We start from the raw sequence: 22481 nt of genomic DNA on the forward strand, positions 1-22481 counted from the left end.
TCCATTCCAACCAATCAGATCACATTGCCTTCCTCGCATTACCTTCAACATCACCTTCAATTTCCACTTTGCTACCGTTTGAGAGTTTTCCACTTGTTTCGTCCACGTTATTGTTCGTGTGTTATTGCAATAACCAGTGAAGGATATTAAATGCACGCCATATTATTACTAGATGGTACATACATACATACATACATACACTCCTATATTACAATAGATAATCGAGTTTAAAACGGTCGTGTATATCGGCAGTTTGTTACCGAATTTTTAGATTACCAAATATTTCTTGGTGAATATGTAAATTTGTACATATACGAGTGCTCGCCAATCCCCGTGTTACTCCACACTTGAAGTATCTAATGAAACAATTTGCAACGTATTCATAAATTTATAAAAACAAAAAAAAAACATTAAGCAACGGCAATGCAAAACGCGAAACAGTCTGCGCAAATAAAATAAGTAACAGGTTTAGTGAAAATACAAAAATGCAAGGCTGGTGTTTTGCTTAAACACACGTAATACCAAGTGCAACAACTGCCAGCGATGGTAACTTGTAAAACGATGGATACTGTGCCCATTTCAAAAATGAATTCTACGTGTTCGCGGAAGCCTCTCAGCAGCAACTCTTCCGGTTTCCGGCTTTTAGACGGCGATCATATGGAAGCAGCATCGAGTGGCAGCAAAAATTCTGTTTACAAATTAAAAATTGATTTGATGTTCGATGATACGAGGTAAGTTTGAATGATACGCATCGCTAATTTACTTTGATAGTGGCATAAGTCAAAAAACCAAAATGTTGAGAACAACAGCTGCAAAGTTTTCATCTAATGAGATGCTTTTAATAGATATCGCCATGAATATTTTACATAGTATAAAAGAAGTGCTTGTGATCATTTCTGCATACCTATTAAAAAAAATTGGGATTATGACACTATTGAAGTGTATGAGTGATATATACAATATATAGGCGGCACAAAGTTAATCACCCTATTGGAAGATGTATAATTGTTACAAAGGGCGCCGTACTTGAATCATATTTGACATTTGTGTAGAAGGCAGCTGCAGTTTACAAATAGAAAAGCAATGGAGCGCGTCAAGGTCAAAATAAAGATTTCCATTACACAAAATTATTATTATTATTTTTTCATATTTTATATTATTATATTATTTAGTAGAAAAGTAATTCAAAAACAAAATTGGGTGGTTAGTTTTGCGCCACCTTGTATACTACAATTTCACAAGCTGTATGAACAAAATATTTAAATTTATTGCTGTTATTAAGTAAAAAAGCTATGCAAAACCAAAAATAAATTTTATTGATTAATTTTGCATACATAAATTAATATAGGATTTTAAGGGGACCCCAACTTTTTTTTACGATTTGATTTTGAAAGAAAACAATCCTTCCAATAACTTTTCCTACGTTTTTGTTACGGCTTTTGCCTTTTGTTTTATGTTTCTAAAAGACAATTGACTTAGTAAATCACTTCTCTTATTCATATTCATCACACAAGTGAGGAAACACTCAGCGATATTTCAGATACAACTTCTTAGGGCCAACTTATTTGGTCACTCGAATGATGGGCTTGTTCGTACAACCCAATAATTGCTGCGACACTGCAACCCTATTGAAATTTGAAAATTGAAACAAAGCGAGCCAAGAAGCACCGAGAGATTCTACTTATGCTCCTTAGCATCACAGACCTTGGTGAACCATTGCTTCAGTCTCAACTTTGCGACATCTGTCTCTAAATAAGGCTACATCTTTCCAGGTCAACTTCCACGTCTTCGAGCCATCTCTTTCTGGGGCGTCCTCTTCTTTGGCCTCCAACAGGGCGTAATTCAAACTGCCTTGTTTTTCTCTCTTTGGGCATTCTAAACATGTGTCCACGCCATCTTATCCTCAGAGCTCCTCCTCCTATTTGTGGTGTGCGTCTTGATGTTGTTCCACAAATGGAGGGACCTACAGTTTTAAGTCGACTCCGAACGGCAGATATTTTTATGAGGAGCTTTTTCATGGCAGAAATACACTCGGAGGTTTGCCATTGCCTACCGAGGGGCGACCGCTATTAGAAAAATGTTTTTCTTAATTTTGGTGTTTCACCGAGATTCGAACCAACATTCTCGCTGTGAATTCTGAATGGTTATCACGCACCAACCCATTCGGCTACGATGGCCTCAGAGAGATTGGTAACTCCTAAAATACTCACGCCAAAAACCCCATTGCTTCGAAGCTCTGTAAACTCAAAGTGTAGATAGTCAAGGAGGAAAGGAAAAAAGTTACAGAGAGAAAGAGATAGAATAGAATAGAGACAGAAACAGAGGTTCTTTGGCAAATCTGAAAATACCCTGCTACTCTTTTGCAGCTCTGTTGATGCTTAGTCTAAATATAGCGGATATTTTGCGCGGTTTGCAATTGCTCGAAGAGCGATATAATAGATAATTTTTTTTTTATAAATGTAACAGTGGATAAATTTTTTCTAAATGTAACAGTGGCAGCCACCGTAGCCGAATGGGTTGATGCGTGACTACCATTCGGAATTCGGTGAAAGGTAGGTTTGAATCTCCGAGAAACACCAAAATTAAGAAAAAGTTTTCTCTAATAGTTGTTGCCCCTCGGCAGCCAATAGCAAACCTGCGAGTGTATTTCTGCTATGATAAATTTCCAAAAAAAACATCTGTCATTGGGCGGCGGCATAAAGCTGCAGGCCCCTCCATTTGTGGGAAAGCATCAATACGCACCCCACAAATAGGCGGAGGAGCTCAGCGAAACTCACAACAAAAGGTGTAAACGCCAAATATTATATTTATTATTATTATTATCCTCATTAACTTGGAAATCAGTGGCAGAGGCTTGTCACTAAAGAATAAAAAATCAAGGCATCAAACTTTTCTGCCGAAAAGAAAGTGGCTTTTGATAGAAACTTTAAAGAGAAACTAGATTTTTACAGGCTAAAATACCAAAAACTTAAATAGATATTGTAGTTTATTTACATAATAAGACACAATAAGTGACTTAAACAGAAGTTTTGGCATCGCAAAATCAAGATCAGGACTTCCCGGAAGCCGATTAAGCTCTTAAGCGAAATTAAAGTAATCAGACCTGAGTACTTCAAAATAAAATGGTTTATAAGAGCGAAGTACTCTATTAGAAAAAGTGAAATTTATTTGGCAGAGTAGAATTGAACAGTCAATAGTACTGGATATTATATCGCATATAAACAGTAAGCTTTGAACAAGTCGTCGGACCTCAAATGGTAAAGCATCGATAAGCATGCACTTAGCGCTGTAGGATGGCAAGGGATTATCAAAGTGTAAAGGGTGAAGAGCAGAGCGTACAAGCTTGTGTTGAACTCTTTCAATTCTAAGAGGAATGCGAGGAATACATCGGATTTCAGATAACGGAGTCATACTCTAACTTCGAAAGGCCTAAAGCATTATATGAAATTTTTATAAAATGGGTCTTTAAAATCATTAGCATAGCGTCGCAAAGAAGCTTAAGTTGGCATATGCCTTCGGAATAATAGAGTTAATATGGATAATGAACGTAAAAGACGAATCAAAAGTAACACCAAGATCACGCATTTCATTGACTGAGGCAAAAGTTACATTTAAAACATAATAAGTTGACGAAAAAGGATTCATGGTCTTGGAAAACCTCATGTGATAACACTAACCGGTACTAAGACCTAGTTTGTTTTGCATGCAAGTCTTCCTGTAACAAGAATGCATCCGATAAAGAGGAGATTCTGCGAAAAAGTTGCAAATCGTCTGCATAGAGTGAATATTTCGAATACTTCAAACAACGACCAACGTCATTAATGAAAAGTAAAAACAAGATAGGACCAAAAATGCTACCTTGTGGTACTCCAGAAGTTGACACAAATGTATGGGATTTAGTATTCCCAATTTCAACGAATGAGATTCTATTGGAAAGGTATGATTTCAGCCATAAAAGGAAAGCCGATTGGCGGCCAAGGTTTTCAAGTTTCCAGCGGAGAGTTTTGTGCGAGGCCGTGTGTGTTTGAGCACAACAAAGTAACGGGTGATTTTTTAGCTATTATCTTTTAAACTTAAACAGTTGGTTTAAACAGTTGACGCACGTTTCGTGTTTTGTTTCACTGTCAAACATCTTCAGTTTGGTCTATAATTTAACTATGAATCGTCTTACAAACGAACAACGCTTGCAAATCATTGAATTTTATTATAAAAATGCGTGTTCTGTTAAGAAAGTTTATCGCGCGCTTCTTCCATTTATGGTCAGTTTAATCGACCTACTGAAGCGGCTATTCGAGCTATTGTGACTAAATTTAGAACCAAATTTACATTATTGGACATCAAACCACCAACACGCTTACGTAGAGTGCGAACTGAAGAAAATATCGCAGGTGTATCGGCCAGTGTTAATGATGACCACCAATTATCGATTCGTCGCCGTTCGCAGCAATTGGGCCTCTGTTACTCTACAACGTGGAAAATTTTGCGAAAGGATTTAGGTGTGAAGCCTTTCAAAAAACAGCTGGTGCAAGAATTGAAGCCGAATGACCTATCGCAACGCAGAATTTTGGAAAGTTGGCCGAAGATCCACTTTTTTATCGAAAAATTGTGTTCAGCGACGAAGCTCATTTTTGTATCAATGGGTACGTAAATAAGCAGAATTGTCGATTTTGGAGTGAAGATCAGCCAGAAGAATTGCAAGAGCTACCAATGTATAGAGAAAAGGTCACAGTTTGGTGCGGTTTATGGGCTGGAGGTATCATTGGACCATACTTCTTCAAAGATGCTGCGAATCGTAACGTAACTGTGAATGGTGAGCGCTACCGGGAAGTGATATCCAACTTTTTTTTGCCCGAAATGGAAGAGCTTGACTTGCATGACATGTGGTTTCAGCAAGACGGTGCCACATGCCACACAGCACGCCTAACAATGGACTTGTTGAGAGGCGAGTTTGGTGAACATTTTATTTCACGTTCGGGACCTGTCAATTGGCTACCCAGATCGTGCGATGTGGGGCTATGTTAAAGCTCATGTCTATTCAGACAAGCCTGCTTCAATTAACGCATTGGAAGACAACATTAAAGCATATATGTGTGATATACCGGCCGAAGCATTGGAAAGAGTATGCCAAAATTGAACTAAGCGGAAGGCCCATTTGAAGCGCAGTCGCGGTCAACATTTGCATGAAATAATCTTCAAACATTATATTATATGGACTGTACTATCGATTTAAATAAAAATGTCATGCATTTTTCTGAAGTTTACGTGTGTTTTTTTGAAAAACTTTCCTATGGCTCTTAAAAAGTCACCCGTTATAATTTGATAAAAAATTAAAACAATGCTTACTTTTGCTTAGTTTTCTTCTTCCGTCACAAATTTTGCTGCTGCCGGTTTTTCCACAGTTTTGCGTGCATGAAGCGTCAAAATTGGAATTTGAAAAATTTGCAACATTTTTACAACGAACTTGACGGTTCGCAATACTGCCGCATTGATTGTGACTCGAGCAAGCCCGATGTACTGAATTAGTCTAACGTATATTTTGAATGCTTTATGCTCCAGTTTGTTGTTGTATAACAGTGAGCAGCTTGAACTACTTTTACAAAAAAAGTTAAAAGTGCATACGCAAATGAACGCACGATTTTTTCTTTTGCACGGTTCGAGGTGCACAAATCAAAGCTTAAAATAAAATGTGAGCAATAGAAGTAAGTAAGTAAGTAAGTTATTTCAAATTACTTGTGATTAGTCTTGAAAAAAAGATAAACAAAGTAAAGAGTTTATGGTCGGTCGAAACAAAACTTCATTTACCAATACCATAAAATAAAATTGTTTCTACAGGAAAAATTTCTTTGAAGTTTTTATTCTACGTTAAATGGAAAGTGGGTACAGTGAGTGTGACTTTAAAAATCTTTTCTTATGAGTTAAAAATTAATAACTAAGGAGTTTAGAAGTTCATTGAGTTGAGATAATTTATCGCACGTCGTTTAAGATAAGATAAATTGATGGCCCTCGACTAGTTGAAATAAAGCAGTTCGAAGCTATTGAAATCTACGCATACAAACTGCAACAGTCCGATCGGTTCAATAATTGCGTAACCATTATACGTCTTTTAAAGATTTTGATATTGGCACCATTAAAACCGAATTTTTGCAGCCCAATGCAGTCAAACGAATAATTCGTCCAGGTAATTTGAAATATGCAATTATTTTTCCTAAGGATCTAGCGAACCATTTCTTTCCCGTTCTTTATTAAATATTAAATTCAAATAATATAAGGGCTGACTGTATTGATCGGAACAAATGCTAATCCAAAGGTACAATGTCTGGGGAATACGGCGGGTGGAGCCAATTCAGTCCCATTCTTTTCTTTCAGAACTCGATTCAAACGAATTAGCTGCAGTCTGTAACGATCGCCAGTGATGGTTTGAGATGGTTAAAGGAGTTCATAATAGATGACACCCTTCTGATCCCATCAGATGCACAATATTTCCTTTGAAGGATGAATATTTTGTAGCGCTGTCGAAGAACCTGGTTCACCTGGCAGGCTCCAACATTTTCGATGTTTGGGGTTATCATAATAGATCACTTTTTTATCGCCAGTGACGATACGACGTAGAAACCCTTTTCTTTTCTGCCGTTCAAGAAGCATCTCACACGTCACCAAACATCTCTCGAGATCCCGCTCCTTCAATTGATTTGGCACCCTGTTATCTGCTTTCTGGGTCATTCCCATCGCGTGCAAACACTTACATTGATCTGTCAACATTCAACTCTCTAGACATATCATCAAGGGTTCATCCAATAATTGTTGTAGTTGAGTATTTGCGAATTTTTTCGGTGCCCCTTCGCGATCTTTATCACTCACGTCGAAATTGCCACTTTGGAAGCGTCGAAACCACTCTTTACGAGTTGTATTTGATGGAACGTGATTACCGTAAATATTGAATAAGCGACACGTGTCAGGTGCACTTTTCTTTAAAAGGTAATAATGAAGCATGACTTCCCGCAAATGCTGTTTTTTCGGAACGAACGTAGACATTTTTGATGTCAGATAAAAAAAGGATCTTTACGCTTCAAACGAATGCCAACTACTGCGATCGAGACCTCACCTCTGTACTTTCATATCACCAGTATATTACTAGAGTGAGCACAAAAATAGTATCAGCGGCGACACCTCTTTTACGAGGGCAGAAACTTATTCACATACCCAATAAAAAACAGAATATTGTGGCAATTTTTTTTTTTGCTTCTTTTTGTTTTTGGTTTTGCTCTTCAACACTACTTATTTAAAAGCTAATCATTTCGGTTCGGCTTAATCTAAAAATGACCGAACTATGGCCATATACTACTATGTCTTTACTTTTTATTTCCGTCCGTCCGTCTGATGTAGAATCTATAATTCGAGAAAAGGTTAAAAAAGCACCTCTGGTTTCATCAACGAGTCCAATGCTCTATGTACTTCACGAACAGAAATTTTTTTTAAGTAAATTTCCACAATTTGACAGCGTTGTTCTGACGTTAACCGATTCATGATGACTTGGCAAACCTTACTAAACAACGCAGTTTTCCTTTCTCAGCTGTGTAACCATAATTATCGATATCGATAATTCTCGATACACATCACAAACGCGAGCAATTTGCGACGCACAGAAATCTATAATGCAAACCATCACAGTTTTATTAAAAAATTGCGTCGCAGTGCTACTTGCAAAGTGACGTTTAGAAAATCAGTCTTCTCATGTTTAGAATTGTTGCCTTCGTCGGGAAAAAGCAATTCGTTTTATGAATGATTGTACTTTACTTGTAGAAATAAGTATGAGCTTGCACTTATGAATGAAAGTATTTTTGTTTTAATATACAATAATTCACACTGCGCCTTTGAATATACAGAAAAACCTTCGCTGAGTGGACCCTTATCATCAACCAATTCATAGGAGGCCTCTGCTCAGGGAAGGTAATTTATTTCGATATATAAGGCATGGTATAGAGAAAAATGTTCTCCCAAGGAAAGTGTCCGTCTAATGGAGGCGTCAGTTAGACGAGGTTATTCTGTATTTTGTTATGTTGTATTTTTGCATAGTATTGCAGAAGGTGAGGACATCCGCGAGCCTTTCTTAGCTTTGAACGACTTCCGCATGTGGGGGGTAAAATGAGTGCCTTGCATGTGCGGTCAATTGTGTGCGTCAGGTATGTCACACATATTTACATATGTATGTAAGTGAAAAATGTGGTATCTTCTTTTTTCTAATTGGCCGCTTAAGCGATTTTGGCCGAGCTTATCAAAGCGCCCAAGACATTTCTTTCTCGTGCCAACCGGTACGAGTTGGTCCTAACAAGTGAAGCCAAGTTCTTCTCCAGCCTTGATCTTTCGAACGCAGAGGAGGTCGTCCTCTTCCTCTGCTACGCTACCACCAGCTGGTACCGTATCGAATATTTTCAGAGCTGCAGTGTTTGTATCCATTCGGACGACATGACCCCGCCAACGAAGCCGCTGGATCTTTATTCGTTGCGCTATGTCTATGTCGTAAAGCTCATACAGCTCAATATAGTATGCCGATGGCAAATTACTGTGGAAACATACTAAATTTTTATTGTAATTTTAAGCTTAACTAAATAAACTTTTTGTATGCATCCCAGATTTTATACACAGATTGTGTGCTAATTGGCGCTGTGTTTGGCCGAGTTTTACCTCCTATTTCGGGTGTGCGGCTTGATGTTGTTCCACAAATGGAGGGGCCTACAGTTTTAAGCCGACTTCGAACGGCTGATTATTTAATAATTTTTGTTTATAAGCAGCCTTTTCATAGCAGAAATACACTCGGAAGTTTGTCACTGCCTGTCGAGAGGTGATCGCTATTAGGAACAACTTTTTCTATGATTTAGTGTTTCATGACTGATGTAATATAATGACAGTCCAATGTCAATGTCAGGGGCTAATCTCTTCACCTATCTACAAGCAATGCATTTTCTACGTCATTTTTAGATTTAGCCCCTGCCACAAGCATAGTGGTAAATCTGCCGAACTATAATAGAGGGTATTTAAAGTAATTTTTTCATGTAAGTGGGTTAAGTTAGGTTATGGTGGTAATCGGTCTGTACGACCAACTCACTTCGACCTTACTGGTCCGTTGTGATGCCACTGTGCGACACGGGAATCTCATTTATTTTTTTTCGTAGAACCATTTTGTCACTCTTATGAAGTACAGGATTGGTCTTATCCCCACGTTGATCAGGTACGTAAGATGATTGAAAAATTATCTACCTAGAAAACCTGTCCCGATTTTAGTTAAGTCTGGACAATTGCAAAGGAAGTGTTCAACTGTTTCATCTTCTTCCTCATCTCTACAACTTCTGCAATATTCATAAAAGGAATGTCTGCCAAATATCCAATGGCCGGTTATGCAAGCCATGATCTTCGAGATATCCTTCGCGATTTTTGTTACGGCATGCGTATTTTGATACGTAGCCACTTCTTTTATAGCTAGAACTTCTGCCTGGTAGCGGATAGTTCAAGTCCTAATTTCTTTGAAAATGCTCCATAGTCAAACCTATTGTCTAGCTTGGAACCATCTATATAGTCTTGAAGAATCTGTCGAAGGTGAGTCTAGGAATAAAGTATCACATTTCTTGTTTGAGACTATTCAGGGTATATCGCATGTAAGTAAGTTCTGTATAAGAAATATGTGAATGTACGCTCGTTTTTTCTTGCACGAGTAAAATTTTCTATTAAGCTGAGTGACACCATTAACATCACCAAATAAATTTATAAACCATCCCTGTCGTACAAGTAACAATCCGTCAAAATTACACCGCAATCAGATGAACGGTATATGCAGAAGTGTTTACCGGACAGACAAAAAGGCAGCAAACATTCACACAAATACATAAAGAGTGATCAATTTAGAGGTATCGGATTTTAAACTGAAATAAAACAACGAAAATTCAAATTGATTCGACAATCTTTATTATTTTTGTGTCGGACCATTCATGACATTTCTTTTTTAAAGATAATCCCTTTCAAATGTTTGCCGTAACTGCGACGTAATTCGGAGCAGTTCGGTCGGTCTCTCGTGAATACCTTTAGTAATGTCGACTTTCAATGCCTCAATCGAAGCTGGTTCATCCACAAAGCATTTAGACTTTACATACCCCCACAAATAAAACTCCAAAAGTGTAAAAAACACGATTTTGGGGGCCATTCCACTGGTCCGAGACGAGAGATAAATTGCGAAATAAATCCGAAACGACGACGCAGTAAATCCATTGTTTCACGGGCTGTATGGCAAGTAGCGCTGCCTTGTTGGTACCTAATCTTGTGGAGATCACGGGCTTCAATTTCCGGCCTCAAATAGACGTTTATCATTGCGCGATAGCGTTCACTATTCGCCATTCACTGTTTCATTGGCGCCAGCATCGCCTTTGAAGAAGTATGGATTGATGATTTCTCCAGTCCATAGGCCGCACCAAACGGTTGTTTCCAATGGGTGTGATAGCTGTTATTGAATAGCTTCGTGTTGCTCTTTAGCCCAAATACAGTAATTTTGTTTATTGACGTAGTCATTACGCCAAAAATGGGTCTCAGCGCTGAACACCGTAAGTTAGCCTGAGCGCGTGATGATTTGTAAACATTGTTGAGGCGTAAGGCTTTCCATGATGAAATGTCAATGAATACTGAAAAAATTATGTATTTAATTTGACAATAGTCACGCGTGATCTGTCAAAAACCCTTATTGGAAAAAATACGTCCAATCTGATCACCCTTTATTTATATTACTTTCGATGTGTTATTGATGGCTTTAATCAATTTAAAATACTGAAACTTCTAGTCTTTGATGCGAATGCTTACATTTACATTGTTTTACAATTCCTATATTTTTACAACCGTTGGGAATCTGAATTTAAGTTTGTGAACAACAGAACCGTTATTAGAAAATGCTAAGCGATCAATAAACACAATCGAACTCGAAAGTACAAATGAATCAATTAATTTATACGAATATATATACACATATGTTCCTAAGTATGCGTGCATATATGTATGTATGTATGTATATGTAAATAAACCATAAAAATAACCTAAATTTTTCAAAGACAAAATTGAATGCAAGCTGTTAGCCAAGCTCTGTGGGTTCACACACAACTACCGCAGTTTAAATGATTATGATGCAAATTAGCATCGTTTGGTCAATCGAAACGTAGCCGATAATGGTGGAGTATCGCAAACTTTGGTGTCAACAAACGGTAAAATAAAATTGTTTCGTTATTGTGGAGGTTAGACTTGGAAACATTTTACATCGGCCCAAAAATTTTCGTAAACTCAAAAAAAATTCATGTTTTCTTATATATTATATCTCTACTGAAGTATGTATTTATGCCTGTACAAATTCGAATTCAGAGTGATTTGTGATGCAAGGTGATGGCCCATACTAGGCTGTAATGAGATGCATAAACATTCATTGGTAAACATACGAACTTATTGTACTCTGTATTGAAAAAAAGACACCGGAAAAGCGAAGCACTGGCACCAACTAGCAGAAGAACTGGCAAGTAATTTTGCTGTTTTAAATGTTTTTTAAGTCAGTATGCATGTTGTATGTATTTTGCAGCGCTTTGTTTCCGATATAATTCTTAAGGAAAGTAAAAAATGTTCAAACCTGCTTCGAAATTCACTTGAAATACTTTTGGAGTGAAATTTAATTGATAATGCACATACATATATATGTATGTATTTTATATTTAGTTTGGGAAAAAAGAAAAACTGTTTTCCTTTAACTCCTTGTGGAGCATAGGGCGTCTGAGGGCAAAGAAATCCATTATTTTCTCTATAGACGGCTGTAGTGATACATATCTCGCAAAGTATCGACCAAACGATTTGAGGTATATTAGTAGTCTGGTCAAATACTCATTTTTTATAGATAATTAAAAAAAAAATTTTTTTAAGAAAATAAAATGCAATCGTTTTGATTTTATAGTATGTTATTATTGACATCAAATAATATACAAAAACACTTTCTTTTTTTTTGACATATTTTTTTGTAGTAGTGTGGCACCAAAGTAAGCATCTTAAAAAAAGATGGCATGTCAACAGGATTTTGGCTCTTTAGGACATCTGAAACGAAACTGGAACGGAACTGATTATTATTCTGTAGGCTTGTCATTCTGGCAGGTGCCACTTTCGTTCCTTTTTAGCCCTAACTTTCCATCCTACAGTCTGATTTCCACGCGAAAAACATAACTTTTTTTTCAAAAGTCCGCCATTTTGTTATTTTTCAAAAAAAAAATTCCCATTTATGCTCGTTGTTAAGGTGAAATTTCACACTAAAAAAATTTGTTTGCCTTTCTTTATTTGTTCCATTCAGTTGTGATTTACAGGGTGTTAACAATGAAAGTCAACAAAGAGAAAATTCCATACATTTGACCGTTTTTCTTTGATACAGGTATATACGAAAATGCAAGTCCGGGTGCTGAAATTGTGAATGGTGTCGATACTGTAATAGTTAAGATGGCAAGAGTACCCCAGGTACGCTACTGTAATAGTTAACTACGTGCAATTTTGGTTTCGCCCATTCCGGCCAGGCCCTTTCTATGTTGAAGAAAATGTCGATAAAATCACAGAAGTTGACCGGCTTGTTAGTAGTCCTTGCATCGCCCTGGAAATAAAAATCGACCATAAAACAGTTTTAAATCATTTGCGCAAAACTTTTATTTTTTTAATTTTTATTATTTAATAATAATGGATTTCTATTATCCCATATATTAGATATGTAGGCTACGGTTATTGCAACTCTCCATGACGATATAGCCGGGGGCCCACTTAGATCTGAAAGTACATTGTGATACCACTTACTTAATCTGAAGTCCTCTTTATCTAGGGTTAGAGCAGATTTTGCTCTGTTGGCATTGATGTTCAAAAATTTTTTGGAGTGGTTAAGGGCGCTTGTGCCATTCCAGTGTTCCCTGATTTTTGTTTGGATTCTTTTTTTGGTTTCCTTTTTTAGATTATTTTTGTTAAAGCCGAAAAATGGCCCCTTTTTGGCATAAAAGTCTGCCAAGTCTCGTTTCCTTCGTGTCCCTCATGCCCTGGTACCCAAATCAGGGAGACCTGATTATGAGCTACCAGTTTATTGAGTGCCTTACTACACTCTATTAGGACTATTTTTACTTTCTTGAACCCTCTTTTGGATATGATTTCCACTGTTTCCATTATGGCGAAGAGGTGATACCACTTAAGTTTTAAGCTTACAATGTGAAAGTTTGAATAATAGATCGAACAGCTTCAAATATATTTGGGCACAAGTCTACACCTTGAATTCCTAATGTGGGCAAAATTATTGTATATTAGTTTGATTTGACAGTTTTGACGTTAAATGGATAGTAAAATCGGAAAGTTTTGTGAGGAACATTGAAGCCAATCTGTTCAAGAGCTTCGGGGCAATCAACAGAATCACAAATAGCATAAAAAAACATCAAAGGGTGAAGGGTACGTCTATTGGCAAGAGACCCCAGATTTATTAGCATGCACCGAGCGCTGTAGGGTGGTAGTAGTTGACCAATTTAAGATCAGTTCTTCTCCTAGCCAGCTCGTTCGCGATGCATTTCCAGGAATGTCCTTGTGTCGAGGAACCCAGAAAACGTCCATGGCGCGCCACTTAGTCGCTTACTTAGAATAGCTGTATTTCAATTGCTCCTTTTGTAGAGTAGATATGTAGTGATTGTTGGCTATGCTGATTTCCAGACCCACAACGCAGCCTCTTGCTTACATATCGCACCCTAAATACAAAAGGGCCACAACTCAAAATTTTCCACACTCGGGCTTGACTTGTTTACAGTAGCACAGAAAACAAACTATGCGACATATCACGCTGAAATTTGCCATGTAAGCTTATAACAGTCCTACCAAAGAACAAAAAAAAATTATTTTTTCCATATGTCATCCGCGGAGCGTTTTATTGATAACGTCTCGTTCATATTTGAGCAGAAGTACATTTTGAGTTGTGACGCTTTTGTATTTAGGGTGCGATATATGTATGTATAAGACGTCCTCTATTCGCCACTTCGCTTGACGAAAAATTTGCACTTGAAAGCAACAACAATGTTTCGAATATGATTCGCAACTAGCGAGTAAGGTTATACCACATAATACTGATATAAATCACTATTTTCAATGCTGCCTGGTCTCTCTTCAAATATATTATTTGGCAATTTTCATTTGAATGCGTTCATACAGATACAATTTTCGGGCATAGTAAATTGAAAACTTTGAAGTTGTTTTCCTCGAATTTAGATTTTACGAATTATGACATAGTAAATGAGTTTATTTTTACGTATTTCTGTTAATATACCAGCTTGATCAAAAAGTTCCCGGAATATATTCAGAAAATTCAAAATAAAAGTTTATTCCTCAAAAGTACTGCCTTCAAAGTTTTCCCCATCAAGTGCAATGCACTATGCTAGCGTTTGATCCACCTTTCGAAACATTTGTGGAACTCTATTTTCGATATAACCATCAGAGCCGTCTTCAATTTTTCATCACTTCCTTTCGGCTGCTAAAACGCACTCCCCGTAGTAGTTTTGTGACTCAAGGTCAAAAATTTATGGACATTGATTTCACTGTGCGCCTATGCGTGATTATGGTACAAAATCAACGCGTTGTTTTCCCACAAATCGTTTCCTTTTTTGGCGAATTGCGAGTTGCGTCTAATAACGCCCAAGTAATAATCCTCAATCTCAAGTGATCGGCCGCCGTAGTCGAATAGGTGGATGCGTGATTACCATTCGGAACTCAGTGAGAACGTAAGTTCGAATCGCGGTGAAAGACCAAAATGAAGAAATAGTTGTTTCTAATAGCGGTCGCCCTCGGCAGGCAATGGGAAACCTGCGAGTGTCTTTCTGCCATGAAAAAGCTCCTCCTAAAAAATATCTGCCGTTCGGAGTCGACTTGAAACTGTAGGTCCCTCCATTTGTGGACAACATCAAGACGCACACCAGAAATAGGAGGAGGAGCTCGCTCAAGTCCCCAAAAAGGGTGGACGCGCCAAATATATAATATATATATTTCGCAGTGTACAATACCATTGTAATCCATAAAAACCATCAGCAACGCTTTCTTTTTTGACTTAAAGCGTCTGGGTGTTTTCTGACGTCTTGGTTCATTCGGACCTCACCACTCACTCGCTTTACATATGGATGGTGTGTCGTACTCATAAATCCACATCTCGTCTTCAATAAAAATGCGTTTGATGAATGTTGATGTTTGGTCGGATTCAACCTTGGAAATTATATCTTTTTTTCGATCGATATTAAGCCGATCCCTTTCTTACATGAAATTCAGGTCCTTTAGGACCAACTTTGCGGCAAAACGGCGCGAACTCAAATCATTAACTACAATATCCTAAAGGATAAGGAAAGTCCCCTGCCAGATCTCTGATTTTTAATTTGATCAACTTCTCGTTCATTTTTTTTTTGATGTTTTCATCAGTGTTTGATGTCGACGATCTGCTACTACGTTCGTCATTCTCGACGAACTCACGATCTCTTCTGAAGCATTCGTGCCACTCGTAAACGGCTGCTTTCTTTAGAGTAACATTACCGGAACAGTTTTCCAACATTTCTACGGTTTTTCGTATCACTGCATATATTTTTAACCCAAAATTTAATACAAAAAATGGTTGCAAATTCAAATACATTTTTGAAATCGAAAACATTTGCAGAGGTAAATTTACTCAAGCCGCGTAACTTTTACAAATATCAAGCAATGCCGATACAATTTTGGTAGGAATGTTAATCATAGATGTAGTAACCTAACAAAAACAAAACAAAAACCGAGCTGAAATCAGTTGACTTAGTGTCACTTGGCGTTTGGGTTAGGTTAGGTAAGCCTCTTGGCGTTAGTGTCACTTGGCGTTTGTTCCGGGAACTTTTTGATCAAGGTGGTATTTCGAGGTTTATTCTCGCCTTTCCAAATGGTCTTGGTTTTTATTCTTGCAATTTGCTTTGAATATTGGTATACTTTTATGGATTGATTACGGAATTGAGTAGAGGAATATAAGAATCGGGAAGGGATCACTGCCGAATATGTCGAATTCTACAATAGTTCACAGTTAATTTTCTAGAATTCGAGCGAGGGTATGAGAGGTCGATATGGCTTATCAAATCATGCGCCCCACGTTTTTCATTTCAACTGTCATATTTCTATGAGTCTAAGATACATTTTTCTATCTTTTAATTCATTTATAATAGAAACACAGTATTTTTTTTAGTTTTATTTATATGCTTTTATATTAGATACTGTGGAAAAATTGTTTACTGCAACAATATTTAAATACTTCAACTTTATTATTAATTATGCTTGTATTTTTTCGCTCTTAAGGTCCGTCTTCAGCAAACGGCTGGATGACACAAGAGGATCACATCGAACTCGTTCCATAATTATGTACGGCCGCAGTGAATTGGCAAGCACAGTGCAGAGCTCTCGATCGATCACCAACTTACTGCAGGAGTCTACCAATGCCACAAGGAAACTTACAACTTGCACCAAGAAAGATGTACAACGCATCAGTAACAGTGTTCAGGAGCAAATCGAACAGCTCTTCACAGACGTAGCTAAAGATGCCACAAGCAGCTTTGCAGTTATATACTTGGGCTCCTTACCTTTAAAAGATAAAGTGACTAGCCTGCAAGGTCTGCAAAAGCCTCTTCGTGAACTGTATCTAAAGGAGTCGCATACTACGGTAAATTCTAATGCGCAACTAAATTCAAATATATGCGAATATTTCGAAACTTATTTTTTCATATGTAATTGAGAAACAGATCCCTGGGTTTCTGGAAATTTGTACAACAGGATTAAGAGTTAAAAGTCAAAATACCAACACTAAAAATGACGAAAGCATTACTCCCTTCCACAATATTGCCGTGTGGTCGGCTGTAAAGTTTGTAGTCTCAGATACTGATGGCGGTGCGGCCTTTTTACCACTGATCACTGATCCCGAAAATATAAATAAGACTTCATTATTTCGCCCTTTCTGGTAAGTTAATAAACAAAAAATCTAAATCTTATCTAAAATTTAACCTTTCCAATGATGCCATAGTGGATATGAGAAAAGCCAAGTACCAAGTAGCGGGCACGCTCCAATTTTCACGGTAGTAATGCGATCTGCAGGCTTACCAAGAGTTCTAAAATGTCATGCTTTTATATGTAAAAGTACCGAAGATGCAATTGTTATTGCTGCCACATTGTATCAGAGCTTAATGGCACATGTAAACTCAAGCTCATACCGCAGCACTAAAAGACGCACGCCACGCAACCAAAATGGCGTTAGTTGTATTAGTATTGCCAGTAGTTCAGTACGGACGGGCTCAAACTGCCTATCACATTCCCAGGCTCTATCCAATGGACGCAAAAGTTCTTTGCGTAGTTCAAGTGAGAGCTTCGGAGCAGACGGGACAACACCTACTCGCACGGGGCGGAAGAAGCGTAGTTCAAATACCACACTAACTTCTAGCAATAACATTATTAACGAGGCGGAAACTACTACAGAAGAACGCAAACGGAAATCTCATAAAAATAAGCGCGCACCCCCTATTCCAAACGGCACACACTCAGCTAATTCCGTGTGCCACCAGAGTGTTCGAAGTACCATTGGACTCAAAGAAACTATTTGTGATAGCTGTGGAGGTAATGCAAGTTTGTGAAATATTGAGGCAGTGTTTACAAAGTTTTAGAGATTTTAGGTGGCGGACACTTACCAGTTGCGAACTCAACGGGCGAAAACTCAAACAGTGGTCTGCGTAGCGAAACTAATGGAGATATATTAACACGAGTAGCAATACCTCGATCCGGTAGCTTCCTCAATACGGGAGGACTTACGCGGTATAAATCTAGAGCTGCGCGTCGTCATTCGGGAAAAATAGGCGGAGGTGGTGGGTGAGTATTTACTAAACTTGCTAGTTTAGGTGCAATATTATTCATATAACCTATAAGAGAACTCGAGCAGTATTTTTCGTGGATTTAAGAAAATGTAATCCAGCTCCGTTGTAATTGGTATTTGTTTCGATATCTCAATTAATTGACGGCGGTCGCCATAGCCGAATGGGTTGGTGGTAGTCACACACATTCGGAATTGTGTAGGTTCGAAACTCCGAGCATGAAACAGCAAAATTGTAGAAAAAGATGTTTCTAATAGAGGTCGCCCCTCGGCCGGCAATGGCAAACCTCCGAGTACATTTCTGCCATGGAAAAACTCCTCATATAAAACCATTTGTCATTCAGGAGCTCGGTCAAACACCTAACAGACGCCAATTACTTATTTTTTTATTTTACAAGCCCATATACCATTAACAGAAAGCCCAAATTAAATTGTATTAAAATGGGTTATGTGAAGCTCAGCCCAGACCAGCCGGAAATTTATTTATTATTAATCAACAACAGAAGGCTTATCGACCTAAGATAGATAGATATAAATGCAGTCCTTATGGCAAGAGTCTTATAACTTCTGAAAGGAAATTTAGAGTAAGAAACATCAAAGTCTGAGGAAGAAGAATAAGCATTAAATTGAGCTAGTCTTCTTCTAAGGGGGGCATTCCTTCCATAAACAAGTTTAGCAAAACTCACAGAAACCAATTCATTAAAACGGAAAATGCGTGATGGAACATGAAAATGAATTTTATTGAGCATATATTCACCGACAATCTATTGAGTCCGCACAAATATCAAAGACAAAATACATAGAAAACAGAACACGCCTAGACTCTGAGATTTATTAATAAGCAACGATAGTGAAAAGACGGAATGAAATTAACGAATTTCATCGAGAGCAAAGCAAAACGCACAAAAGCTCTCTGAACGGACTTTAATCTCTTAATATATGAGTAGACTGCATGAAACGGTCTCCAAACGAACACCGCATATTCTAACAATTACAACAGTTTAAAAATTGAGGGATCAGAAAACAAAGAACTATTTGGATGAATAAAGATTAACATTGCGAGCGATTTAGAAATAATATATTGGGTAATATATAAGTTCATAGCGTTTTTACCGAAGACTTTTATTTAAACAACAAACAATAATTAAATCAATAAGTTAGTCAATTATATATTCACCGTTGTTTACAACCTCTTCCCACCTCTCGATCAATTTGTTGATGGCCTTCGGCCAAAAATTACCTGGTTTGGTGTCAAAGAAGTTGTTGAACCAGTTTTCAAGGACATCTTTGTTATCCGAGGTGACGCCCTTCATATGGTTTAACAGGGAGCGGAAAAGATGATAATCGGTCGGTGCAAGGTCCGGAGAATACGGCGGATGCTGAAGGACCTCCCGTTCGAGCTCTTGGAGTGAGGCTTTGCCGACTTGTGCAACATGGAACCTGGCGTTGTCGTGGGGGAGTATGTTTTTACTATGTCGATCAAGTGTTTTCAGTCGAACAGCCGACGTAGCTGGGCAATGTAGAGCTCCTTGTTGACAGTGGCATTCTTTTCGAGCATTTCCCAGTGCACCATTCCTTCTCAGTCCTACCAAACACATATCATGATCGTCTGAATTGACTCTCGGCTTCAGCATATCTCCTGGAGCTACCCACTCCTTTCTTTGCTTCATATTGATGTATAGCCACCATTTCTCATCTCCCATGACGATTCGGTACAAAAAGCGCTGTTTTTGACTGCGTGTTGCTCGATGGCGAGCGAGATGCTGAGAAGCAATTTGAAGTCGACTTTCTTTATTTTTTTCGTTGAGGTCGCGAGGCTCCCAGGCTCAAAATTTTTCAATAAATCCCATCGCAGTTAATTTTTTCCGCTATTATTCTCGTTCAAAAGTGATTTGAGACGTTCTTCATAGAATTCAGAAAGCCTTCCACTGCGGGACGTGCCATAGACATCAAATTTGTCATTTCTGAACTTTTCAAACTATTTCCATGCTGTAGACTCGCCTATGACACCTTCTTCATACACGTCGCATATGTCTCGGGCTACTTCGACAGCTTTTTGACCTCGATGAAAAGCAAAGAAGAGCTGTAGGTCACTCCATTTGTGCAACAACATCAAGACGTGCACCACAAATAGAGGTAGGAGGAGCTTGGCCGAACACCTAGCAGAAGTGTACGCGCCAATTATTTTTTTTTTTTGTATAAGTTTCCCCAGAATTATGCCCTTCCTTTACCTGTTATTTGTATTAGTGTTTTATCTTTCATTTAATAAGTTACTTATTTCATAAACTTCTTATGGTAGTAAAAGATTTTCAGCATTTTTTATGTTATACAACCTGAAAGTAAACATAATGTCAGCTTTTTTTCCATCACCTATTCTTTGCGAAAAAAAAAGAATTTGCATTTTCCATTTTATTTATAAGTCCTCCGCAATCTGACCTTTTATGGGGTAGATTTCATAAGCGATTCCCTCAGTATTCGAATTGTTTGAATTGTATTTCTAGTTCACCACTTGGTTTCAGCGAACTGTTTAATGAATTCCGCTTACATGAAAACCTTCACTCACTGGACGAAATTCTTTATGCCATAATTGACGCCGATGGAATGTCATTCAACGATCTAAAACCAATTTACAAGGAATTCCTTCTCAAGTTGGCGGTTACTTTAACGAAAGATGAGCTCTTCCAAAGATCAAAAAATATTATGCGTCGACAAAGAAAAAAGAAGCGACAAAGCAACGCTTCGATTCCACAGGTAATTAAAATTTTTAAATTATTTTTAAATTACTATTAAATACTATCAGATAATAGCAAATATGTACAAATATTGTCAGGCATTTCATTATACATACATAAATTTCAATTTGTTTTGTGCTCAAATATGTATTTCAGAAAAAGTCCAAAACTTTGATTTTTGGTACAAAGAGCTTGAAGAAGGTTTTTCACCTGGGCCAATTCAGATCGTGTCGTGGTAAGCCAGTAAAACTACCCCGAAGTAAGAAAGCCGAAGACCAAAATCGCTTTCCGCATGAAGCTCAAACAAACAAGCCTTCTGTACTTGGGCGTCCGCATGACCAGCAACAAGCACGGATAGCAACCAGCGGATCTGACGTGTCGTTGGTGCGCAACGACAACACCCTTCGAGGTTTGAATAGAAACAGCAGCAGCGGGTACGTAGCCGATACTACAAGTTACTTGTCAGATTACAATGATTGCAATTGCAGCTACGTCTCTTGTTCTGAATGCAGCTATGATTCAGAAGCATGCACGTGCAGTTCAGCCGACAGATGTTATTGCAGTCTTCGAGCAGATCACATTAACAGCAGGCTGCGTCGCAAAAATGAGCGTAACATTGTTCCAGCAAAGAGCTCAACCGACATCTACAGGCAAAACAAAAGCAGCGCATCTGGTAATAAAATGAATCGAGATTCACTGATCTCGTGTAATTCGGATGAAAAATGTTATTGTTCTATGGTTGAGGAAGAGAGCCCGATAGTTGTCTCCGGTAGTGATTTCGGAAACACCCAATCGGATACCACCTGGTGTGACACCGATAGTTGTGTTAGCGCCAGCAAATGTTATTGCCAACCTAAGCCACATCAAGCAAGCGCTGCTGGTGGAACAGCTGCAGAAAAATTAGCCTTGGACTACGAGCTCTTTACGATCAGTGGTAACAGCAAGTCAGTGCAGCCGCATGAAGCTCTAAGCGTTAAGAAGAGTTTAGAAGCAGCGGCTATTTTTGCCGATGTAAAACTTAGCCAAACGACTGACATTAAAAGTGTTTGTCCACCAGCTTCGGTTAAATCCCAAAAAAGTTTCTCAGCAAGAAATGGACGCAACTTGGAAGCAAAAAGAAATGCTCAGCCCGTAAGAAGGCGTGACTCCTTAAGCACTGATCGTCGACACAAACACCCAAACGCGCTCAGCTTATCGCCGCGTTCATCGCAAAGATCTCATAGCGCGGATGATTTGTTGGGTAAAGTTAGAACAGTGGAAAGAAATTCAAGGTCAGCGTCGGTGAAGTCTACGCGGAGCAAAGAACAAGTTCAGTTGGTCGAGCTCGAGGAACGACGAAGTTTTCAAAGTAATTACCAATCGATACCAGCTGCGAATGCCTCACTGGAAGACGCATTAGGGTATTTGCCATAAAGCAAAGCTAGACATTAATAAACTGCATAGCAACACATTATTTTTATATCCGAGTGCACTAATGCGCCGGGGTATTACAATTTGATTCACACGACGGTTCACGGTGTTTGTAATAGGCTAAGCATTTGATTTAGATAGATGTAGACATACATATGTACATATATATGCGAAAATGTTAAGAATACATAGACCCATTTTTGCAAGTAAATATTTGTATTTCTCAAACCACTAACAAAAACTATTATATTTAATTTAAACATGATTTTGAAAATTGTTGGAATCTTCCAAAAATCAAAGGGGAATGCGTTTATAAATGAAAATCCCCCTTTGAGATAGTAAAAGCTTCACATTTTAGTCGTTTGAGTCGCTTCAAATATATAATATACAAGTATATGAATCAGTTGCTTTAAGTCGATACT

General features: G+C 38.1%; 1 protein-coding gene across 1 annotated transcript; it reads left to right on the forward strand.

Moving 5' to 3' along the window:
- Window positions 1-306: 306 nt before the first annotated feature.
- LOC129235845 (uncharacterized) lies at window positions 307-22481 on the forward strand. Its single transcript, XM_054869893.1, has 8 exons — window positions 307-731; window positions 16363-16723; window positions 16803-17017; window positions 17081-17667; window positions 17724-17916; window positions 20419-20668; window positions 20806-21083; window positions 21138-22481. Exons 1-8 carry the CDS (start codon window positions 544-546, stop codon window positions 22060-22062), a joined length of 2997 nt encoding a protein of 998 aa, XP_054725868.1. The 5' UTR covers window positions 307-543; the 3' UTR covers window positions 22063-22481.

The sequence above is a fragment of the Anastrepha obliqua genome, chromosome 1 (assembly GCF_027943255.1).
Source record: "Anastrepha obliqua isolate idAnaObli1 chromosome 1, idAnaObli1_1.0, whole genome shotgun sequence".
NCBI classification, from domain to species: Eukaryota; Metazoa; Arthropoda; class Insecta; order Diptera; family Tephritidae; genus Anastrepha; species Anastrepha obliqua.